The sequence below is a fragment of the Vigna unguiculata genome, chromosome 4 (assembly GCF_037176805.1).
Source record: "Vigna unguiculata cultivar grain cowpea cultivar isolate G323 ecotype 2 chromosome 4, ASM3717680v1, whole genome shotgun sequence".
NCBI lineage: Eukaryota > Viridiplantae > Streptophyta > Magnoliopsida > Fabales > Fabaceae > Vigna > Vigna unguiculata.
The window spans coordinates 14026047-14035402 of NC_140795.1; the positions used below are offsets into that span (position 1 = coordinate 14026047).

The following is a 9356-nucleotide window of genomic DNA, read 5'->3' on the forward strand; positions in this document are numbered from 1 at the left end:
TAAAGTGAGAAGATAAAGAAATTCACTATTTATTTTGATTAAAGCACTCAGTACATTTAACTCAGATCAATTCAAAGATACATGCAACTTAGGGACTATTTACGCTGAAGCAAAATTTAGTTCTATTTTCAAAGGTTTGAATAACAAACTACAAAAGTGAATTTTGGTAATTAAAAAAAATAAATAAAGGAAAACAGAAAATAAACCCTACTTTGCAAGGGTAAATTCCTTTTTAGATAAAGCAATTAAAAAGTTCACCAAGCCTATTCCAGTATATGAATAATCCTGAACAGAAGGCTCCACCAAGTCCATGTAGAAAAGGGAAATAGCATATGCATTTTTAGCAAACCTCCAAAAGTGAGATAGCATTGGATCACCCACCAGTTAAGTTCATTAATCAGGGGACAGGAGATGGTGGCTTACACCCATGGAGTTCGATTGCAATGTCAAAACTATGGCCCATGTAAAGCAATGAAAGAAATACTAAATACATATTGTATGAAGTGGAACTAGTTTACGTTTTTAAAGCACAGTATAACATTCTTGTCAGAAGAATGGCATAATTGGGGCAATGCCAATCACAAGAAAAGAGTACAAAATTTAAAAGTTCCATTCAGATCTTCTATTTAATGTGTTACCAAGTATGTGATATTTGATTCTAACGGGAAAGTTCATCCAACGTTTTACCGTGTGATTCTTGAACGAAGAAAAATTGATGTGAGTAACTGTGCAGTTGCCACAATTCTGTCATTGAGTTTTGAGGGGAGCGACATTCCTTTGCCCATTCTATAGGAATCCCCTTGAATGAACGTTATAACAAATGTCTAGACAAGCAAAAAAAAGCAAAGAACAAAATTATGGACAAGGTTCTGTTCAATCAACAAAAGCAGTCAGATTTATTTTACACAACATCCCAGGTAAAAAAAACAGACTAAAAAGTAGTAGAAAGAAAAGAAACAACAAATGTGCAAAATCATCCAACTCTTTGGCTTTTGTTTCATTTAATGATTTGCATACATGTAAGCCGATTACTCAGAGGAATCTCAGAAGACTGAGAACCCCAATGTCATTCAACCAACCACTCATTCCCGTAGTTTCTCTTTTTGACCAATGAAATCAGTTCTTTGCCTTCACAGTGTTATTCTCCTTGATCCTTGCCCGGTTATCCAGCTTAACAAAACGTTTTAGATCGTCATAAGCTAATGTTTCAATATTCTTCCTACGTAGTTCACTAAGTGCCGGACGTTTATCGAGCAGATGCCACAGCCAGTCAGGGTAGTCTGAATCAGGCAGGATTTTTGGATCAGTTCCTTCCTTCAGAATGTTAGCACCTACAACTGTGCTTGACTTAACTTCTTTGCTAAGAGTTGATGCCTTGGGTGCATCAGCAGCTCCACCCCCTTTAGATCCTTTCTTTGCTTTTCCGGTGGCAAAAGTTCGTTGGTGTGCAACCCTACCTGCCTCTTTGGCTGTAAGAATATATCTTATAGATCTGGCATGGTTCATAGCCATGACTTTCTTCTGAAAGACAATTTTATACCACTTCAGGGTGGAACATAACTATGTAGAAAAATAGAAAAATCCAGAATGAATAGTAGATCTCTTACAATTTGAATTCAACACCTTGATTGCTAAGAGTTCAAATACCTACTAAGATGCAGAAAGTGTACAACACATAATCTGAACTCCTACTTCCCTTACAAAATTTCTCCTAAAGAGTTTAATATAAAAAAGATGATCAACCATCGGGGCTTAAAGAGTGCATGTAACTAACTGGCTGCAGTTATAAAAAAACAACATTGCATCATTCCTCTCCTTTACCAACCCCACACCTTAGAAAATTAATTTTTTGTGCATGTTTAAGTAAATCAACCAAAAATCAGTGTGCACGAATGCATCGGCAATATCTACATTCTATCCAAAAGCATGACTGTTTAATAACATCATCTAACTGTGTGTTTGATTCAGAGAGGAATAATTGCCTATCTTTCCTAACTGTTAACAGAATAAACACTTATTTCTAAAAAAGTAAGACATCAAACATGCTCTTCATTAATAATTGAACAAAACGTAATTTAGGTCCCTCTATTTCATATCAAAGTTGGTCTTAACCATCATACATTAAACACGGTGATTTAGATTTTAGTATTTTTCATAATTCGAGAATTCCGTCCATCGCTCTAGTGAACGATCTTTCACAAAAGAAATGAAATTCACATACATGTATAAAAAAATACAAGTATACGAGATGTTCTTAAATTAAAGTATACATGTATAAAAATTATCGGAGATATTTTTTCAAATTACTGGAACTAAGACCAATTGTGACAAAAAAAATTAAGGACCTAAAACATACAATAATAGGATAAAATTTGTTCAGGACCCTCAATTTGATGTCAAATTTGTCTTAACCACTGTATTTTAAAATCTGTGATTTTGGTCCCCGAAATTCTTATAATTTGATGAAGTCCATCTGCCCAGTTCAATAAGTTCCACAAAAAGAATGAAATTCACTAAGTATAAAAACTGCGTGCACAAGAGTTATGGTTTCAAAGAATAGGAACTAAGACCAATTGAATTAAAAAAAATTCAAGGACTTCAAACACATTGTACTCATAATACCAATTGCATGTCAGAAGCAGAAAAAAATACTGAAAACATATGGTTCTATGGGCGAATATCAAAACATTCAGTTTCCCACTTTATACATGTTTGTGAAGTGAACTATAAAAGAAAAGAATGCAAATTCCAACATTATAGAGAAAACGCAAATACAAGAAAATTAATCAGAGTTTCCAGAAGGTTCGAAAACAGTTTGTACCAAACTCGACAATGGAGAAAGATAACCGGTTTCCTGTTAAGAAACAATATCAGATATGAAGAGATCAAAAGGTGAAGTAAACCTTACAATTTGAAGAATATGGTGGAATAAGATCGGTGTCTCCGGCGTTGAATGGTGGTTTCCGCCGCCGCTCCTTTTATGCTACGATGCTCGCCAAGCTCTGAACTCCTAGTTTCGCACCTGCGGGTGTTTCAGCTCCGAACATTCAGTGACCGAACCCGACAAAGGAACAGCTTCTTTACAAGGGGCCTGGGTTGATAGAATACGCAAGGTAAATTCTTCCTGCACCCCATAATTTCCTTTGCACCTCCGTAAATTTAAAAATTTTAAATTTAACTTTTATTTATAACTTTCAGGTTATTTAATTTTAAACTTAAAGTTTATATAATTTAAAATGTTAAATATTAATATTTTGGTATAATAAAATTTAAATAAAAATATAAAATTTATATTTCAAAATGTATACTTTAAAATATAAGTTTTATATTCAAAATTTTAATCCAAAATACAAACAAAATTGATGTTTAATGTTTCGAATTATATAATCTATAATATTTTTAAATCACACTCTGAAAATTCTAAATCAGTTGAATTTAAAATTTTTAAATTTATAGAAGTGCAGAATAAAATTAGAGGTACAGGAAAAATTAGGGCAGATTATATATACCTAGTTTCCTTGGTGACGCTATTTTTAATTTGTTAAAGGTATTTTTGGTCTAACTTTGATATTTTTTATTTTTTATTTTACTTTTTATATGCAATTTTGGTCTTTTTTTTCTGATTTTAGTTTAAGATTTAAAAAATATTATGATTTTGAATTAGTTTTCAATTCTTCATATTCTTATTTTCTATTCTTTAAGTTTGTATTAATTAAATTATGTTTTATTATATGCTTGTAATTCTTAAGTTTAATGTAAAATTGATATATATATATATATATATATATATATATATATATATATATATATATATATATATATATATATATATATTATAATGTGATTTATTGGTTAATTAATTTAAAAAATTTATTTAATTATGATAAGAGATAAAATAGTTTAATAATTATTTTAAAAAGTATTTTATTAAAAAATATTATGATAAGAGAAATAATGATTTATTAATTATTTATTTATTTAAAAGATTTTGATAGGAAATATAATGATTTATTAATTTAAAGGATTATTTTATTTAAACTTTTTTGAGAGGTAAAATATTTGGTGAATGATTATTCTGAAGATTAGAGAAAACTGTGTGTGTTCATTTCTTTTTAATTTTAAAAATAAATATAAATAAGTTTTTAAATTTTATTTAAATATTTTTTCATTTATTTTGTAGATAACTTATATTTTATGTCTTATAAAATCATAATCTTACAATCATACTCTTGTATTATTATTATTGTCGATAAAAAAATACTCTTGTATTATTTTTCCTTTCTTAAAACACTAATCAGGACGTGTCAGGTTTAGAAGTATAGAAAGAGACATTATATGAATGGGAAGCAAAGGGTAAGAAGATAGCCTGATAACGTGAAAAACTATGTGTAAACCTAAGGAGCAAGGAATAACAAAACATTGAGAATGCTAAATGTGTGGTGAGTGAATTGAAGCAATGAGTCACGTCTTCTTTAGTTGTCAAGTTCCAAATTCAGTGTGGAACATGGGTAATATGTGGTTAGGGATAAACTTAGTATAGCACAACATTTTAGTACCTTGGAGCTTAGTGTCAAAGGAAATATAATCTAAAAGTGCATGGGTAGCAATTATTTGGGATATTTGGAACATGAAAAATAAAATTGTGTTCAAAAGTGTTATAGTAAATGCTAAAGAAATATTTAGCTTGACCTAGATAAGATATAAACTCAAAAGGACAAACTTCTCATATTCGGAATGGTATATTAGTAGTTCAGTTAGGAAAAGGGGTGTAATTATGTTCTTTATTTAGTTTAAGAAAATTATACTTTCACAAAGTTTGGAATGACAAATTTTGATGAACAAAACCATTTTTGATAAAAAAAAATTAAAATTTTATTACTTTACTTTTGTAAATTTCCATACAAAAATAAAAATTATTTTATTTAGTAATTTTGCCAATTTGTCAAAAATTTGTTTTTCAAAGTTTCATTTCCCTTTAGTCTATGTTAGAGCTGCTTAGTGGATATAAAGGGCAGAATAAAGAAGTAGACTAAGGTTGGTAAGAGATATGTATTGGACGATCCTGTGTAGAATGTTGAAACTACAGAAGTGTTTAATTCTTAGGTTTACAAGGACTTGTATTGGTTCTTTGTACTAAGACAACTGTATCATAGTTTGAAACAAGTGGTAGGATAGACACCCAAAGGACAAACTTCTCTTTGTTTTATAACTAAGACTCTAGCATTGCAGTAAAATATAGAATGGTTCAATCACTGACATGCTTTCTACATTTTAATACCCAAGTATACTTCTAATTCATTTTTTTGACAAAAATAAAGAATAAAAAAACACACACACCTCAATGAAATATTTATAGCCTATAAAAGAGGCAAATTGGTAATAAGTAACTAATTACTTTTAGTACAACTATTTATTGAGAGTTTTTCTTCTTCTTTTTTCATTTCTGCTTAAGCTTTATATATCACAACAACCAAGAGAAATGATAAACTCACCATATCTTTAATTTTTTTTTATCTAATTACTTTATTTATTCATCCCAACCTGTCACAAATTTAAACTTTTCATTTTTTTGGGGGGCACTTTCATGCTTCAAAATACCTTAGGACTTCATTCTGAAACATGCTACATTCAAATCACAATCTACATCTACACGCGTAATAAAATGTTACTAATGTTTTAACGTGACTTTATAACAATTCTAAAGTTAGATGTTACCTCACGTAAACCCGTTTCTAATTAGATTTTTTTTTTCAGGCCATGACTGAGGAGCCTGTTGAATTTTCAAACGCTCACCAAACCAATTTAGGAAACAACAAAGTATTAGTGTGAATAATAAAAATAATGTGTACATATTTGAAATTTTGTTAGGAACTGTAATTATTTCAAAAATTACAATCATTTAGACAATATAAAAGAAAAATATTGTATCAGATTTTATACCAAATTAAGAGATTCCCTCTATTTGGAGACCAATAAAAGAAATACCAAATCTTCTGCAAATACAAATAAGTAACATGAGGATTCCAATAATGTAAAGATATCAGCATATAAGCTTTAAGGAAGAATAATCCCAAATCATTGAAGGACCCTATCTATATTGGGTAAAAAAGGTCAAATTCATAGATTAATTATAAGAGAAAAATCAGGCATGACATGACACACCTTAATTTTGGCATAATCATGATAAAAAGGAATAACTAAATATAAATAAGAACCCTTCAACCCATGGAGAGGCACAATACAACACTAATCACAACCCAGTACATTTATATGCATGGTAAAATTGAAGAAGTATATTCAAATTAACAAGATCACATTTACAATGTTCAGTAGTCACCCTTAAGGGAAAAAGCCAATGTTCTTATCCTTTAAACTGCCATTCACGACGGCACATGGGGCAATGCGCTTGTGATGTTTGAGAATTAACCCATTTCAGGATACAATGCAAATGAAACGCATGATTGCATACACCCCAAACTACAAGAAGACAAGAGAATAAGTATTACTCATTTCCGTTATAAAGACTTACATAGCACTACAATTTGATAAGCAAATCCTGACACCGAGAAAAAGAAATCATCCTACATTAAACAAACAGTTTTTCAAGGGGAGTCAAGCACGAATTTATAGCCCAAAATAAAATATTTTTATCTTACTGATGTCTTAAAAGCTTCTCAATCATGCGAAACTGCTTCGGCATAAACCAAAAAGTAATAGTAACACACTCACACAACAGTTGAGTGAATTTGTGTTGGAAAGAATGTAACATACATTGCTAGAGTATATAAATTTTGCACAAATGTCAAAGTCATCCACATGAGCAACAATTTTCTTTGCAGGAGTTCAACACATTCAAACAAGAGAAGTTTGCATTTTAAATACATTTTCATTATAAATTAGAACTAGAAACGATGTAATTTTAGAGATAATTAGAAAATTAACAAAATTTGGACAGGGTGATTCAGTGTACTATGTGTGGAGAGAAAACGAAACCAAATAAAAAGACCCTTTTTCCATAATCCTACAAACTTATATGCAAAGTTTGGAAGCTTCATTGATTCATTTACACAATGTTGATGATTAGTTAAACAAGGCCCAAGCAGTGATATTACAACTAAAAATTTTCTGAGACTTCCTTCAGCCCTCACAATAGGACCACTGCCTACACAAATAATAACAGAACACATGCGTTAGAATTTAAGCACAAGAAGATATCCCACCCAAAAGAATAGTCCATCATGTAAGAGAGCTCACAGCTTATCCTACTCACTGTGACACTCTTAACTTTGTTAACCCCTTTAATGTCTGATGTCCATAACCGTCTCACACACAATTGACACTGAGCAAATGGCATCTCTTTTTTCTTTTAAGAAAACTTTACTCATTTATTAGTAGTGGCTTTGCAGCTTAATCTAGCTTATAATTAGCCTTTTCCCTGTAACATAACTCTCAATAAAAGCAACAATTGTTGGGACTCAAATACAAGAGGATATTCCAACCTAAGAATTAGTCCATTAAGTAGGAGAGTCTTAAGGCTTATATTCTACTCAGTGTGGGACTCTTAACAAATAAAATCACAAACAGTTACACAATGTGTAGTTGAGTTTAAGACTATATCACTAACACAGTTACCCAAAGCACAATGATTAATCGAGAAATTTAACTAGGACAAGTTGGTCCAAATATAATAACAACACAGTCTACCACATAAAAAAAAATATATAGCTTACTCAGAGGACAGTCATCCCCTGGAAGTTTACAGTCTGGACAACATCCATCAAAGGCCATTCTACAGATCCCACACGTTTCATCTTGAGCATCCCAAGTCCACGAAACAATACCGTGCCATCTAGATTTAACAAGAGAGAACAAAAATTAGGAAGAGCTTAATATTTATTTACAAATGACTAGAAAAAATGATAAAGGAGACTAACAATTCAGAACAAAAATAGGGTTAAATTAAATTTCCCGTGTTTAATAGAAATTTGAAGCAAGTGAAAAGGCAATGGAACTCAATTTCACACGTACACCGCAACTTTTTTCCTCCTTAAAATTATTTTCAATCCCTCCTTACTTTTCATCTTCTCTAACCTTAACTATTCAAACATGGTAATCTACATATACTAGAAAGCATCAGCCATGAATTATTTGACAGATAAACTAAGTAAAACAAATCCATAGCTGCATGTAAGTTATGTTGAAGATAGAAAACAGAACTTACTCTTTTCAGAAAATCAGGAGTACCCAATCAGAGACCTTAGTCAAGAAAAACACCATTTTTTTTATTTAATTTATTTTCTGCAATGAAAATATGAAAAGTATATTGTTCCAAAACAAAGATACAAACATCAATCAAAATAATAAAAGGAGAAATTATGTAACACGGAATTTTGAAAAGGATACGCAAGATCTTCACTTTCATCTCCGATCCCGCACGGTGTTGGAGCCGCGCTTCCCCGCGTCGGAAGCGCACCGGACACGGACACCCGTCGGAAGCGCCTATGACGCGGTGTCAGACACTGATATTTGGGTCGGACACAGTCTTCTTTCTGGACGCGCAGAAAATAGGATTATCACAGAAGTTGAAAGCCACAAAGAAGAGGAGAAGAAGTTGAAAAGAAAACATAATATAAATTTAATAATAGTTATTTTATTTAATTAATTTGTTTTGATTTTACGGATTTCAAAGAATTTTCTTATATCACACTTGATCATTTAATTTTTTTCTCAATATAATTATTTTATTTAAGGAAATTTTAATATGTTTAATTAGTATATAATATATTATATTATAATTAATTTTAATTTACAATATCTTTTATTTTTTATATTTAAATAATTTAATTTCTATTACATTAATTTATATATGATTATATAATTAATATATTTTATAATATATATGTCTCGTATTTCAAATAAATATAAATAAATTATTTTATATAAAAAATAAAAATAAAAATAAATACACAACTAATCTAAACTAAAAATCTTAACCAATTATATATAATCAAACTAAAAATTTTAACAAAATAATCTTCAAATATATCTATTTGAATATTTTTATATCTATCTTTTAATAACAAAAATCATATACATGTCCTATAAATACATAAAGAAACTTATAAAATATACAAAGAAATTGGAGGAAAAAGAAATTGGAGAAAAAAGAAAGAAATGTTGAGATTTAGTGCAAATAGTTATTGCAAAAAAAACTCTTTGAAAAAGAAGGAAGAAGCTCCGATAGAAGAATAGAAAGAGATATATTTTGAGTAGAAAAAAGAAGTAGATACTAAGAAAAAAAAATGTGCAAAGAAAGGTAAGTACTCTTTACGTGTCCGTGTCTGAACTTCATAACT

The 9356-nt window shown here is 30.1% G+C and overlaps 2 protein-coding genes across 8 annotated transcripts; both read right to left on the minus strand.

The window, feature by feature from the left end:
- Positions 1-855: 855 nt before the first annotated feature.
- LOC114181238 (large ribosomal subunit protein mL54-like) lies at positions 856-3079 on the minus strand. 6 transcript variants are annotated; one of them, XM_028067636.2, is made up of 3 exons: positions 2909-3070; positions 1608-1711; positions 856-1521 (listed from the first exon to the last, which is right to left on the minus strand). In XM_028067636.2, the coding sequence occupies exon 3, from the start codon at positions 1510-1512 to the stop codon at positions 1117-1119; it is 396 nt and encodes a 131-aa protein (XP_027923437.1). In that variant the 5' UTR covers positions 1513-1521; positions 1608-1711; positions 2909-3070; the 3' UTR covers positions 856-1116. The 6 variants fall into 6 exon arrangements, with proteins under 6 accessions (XP_027923437.1, XP_027923435.1, XP_027923439.1 ...); XM_028067634.2 differs by lacking the exon at positions 1608-1711 and having other exon boundaries at positions 2909-3079; XM_028067638.2 differs by lacking the exon at positions 1608-1711 and having other exon boundaries at positions 856-1518.
- Positions 3080-6247: 3168 nt separating this feature from the next.
- Positions 6248-8220, minus strand: LOC114181605 (anaphase-promoting complex subunit 11). Of its 2 annotated transcripts, XM_028068107.2 has the most exons (3): positions 8029-8220; positions 7731-7849; positions 6248-6477 (listed from the first exon to the last, which is right to left on the minus strand). In XM_028068107.2, exons 1-3 carry the CDS (start codon positions 8079-8081, stop codon positions 6362-6364), a joined length of 288 nt encoding a protein of 95 aa, XP_027923908.1. In that variant the 5' UTR covers positions 8082-8220; the 3' UTR covers positions 6248-6361. The 2 variants fall into 2 exon arrangements, with proteins under 2 accessions (XP_027923908.1, XP_085528355.1); XM_085672229.1 differs by lacking the exon at positions 8029-8220.
- Positions 8221-9356: the final 1136 nt, after the last annotated feature.

Coding starts and splice junctions, on each gene's coding strand:
- LOC114181605 (XM_028068107.2), bottom strand. CDS start 8,081: ATGAAAAGTAAGGAGGGATTGAAAATAATTTTAAGGAGGAAAAAAGTT. Junction 7,850..8,028: donor AGGAGGAAAAAAGTTGCGGT/GTACGTGTGAAA, acceptor TGTTAAATCTAG/ATGGCACGGTATTGTTTCGT. Junction 6,478..7,730: donor AGGGGATGACTGTCCTCTGA/GTAAGCTATATA, acceptor GTCTTCTTGTAG/TTTGGGGTGTATGCAATCAT.
- LOC114181238 (XM_028067634.2), bottom strand. CDS start 1,512: ATGGCTATGAACCATGCCAGATCTATAAGATATATTCTTACAGCCAAA.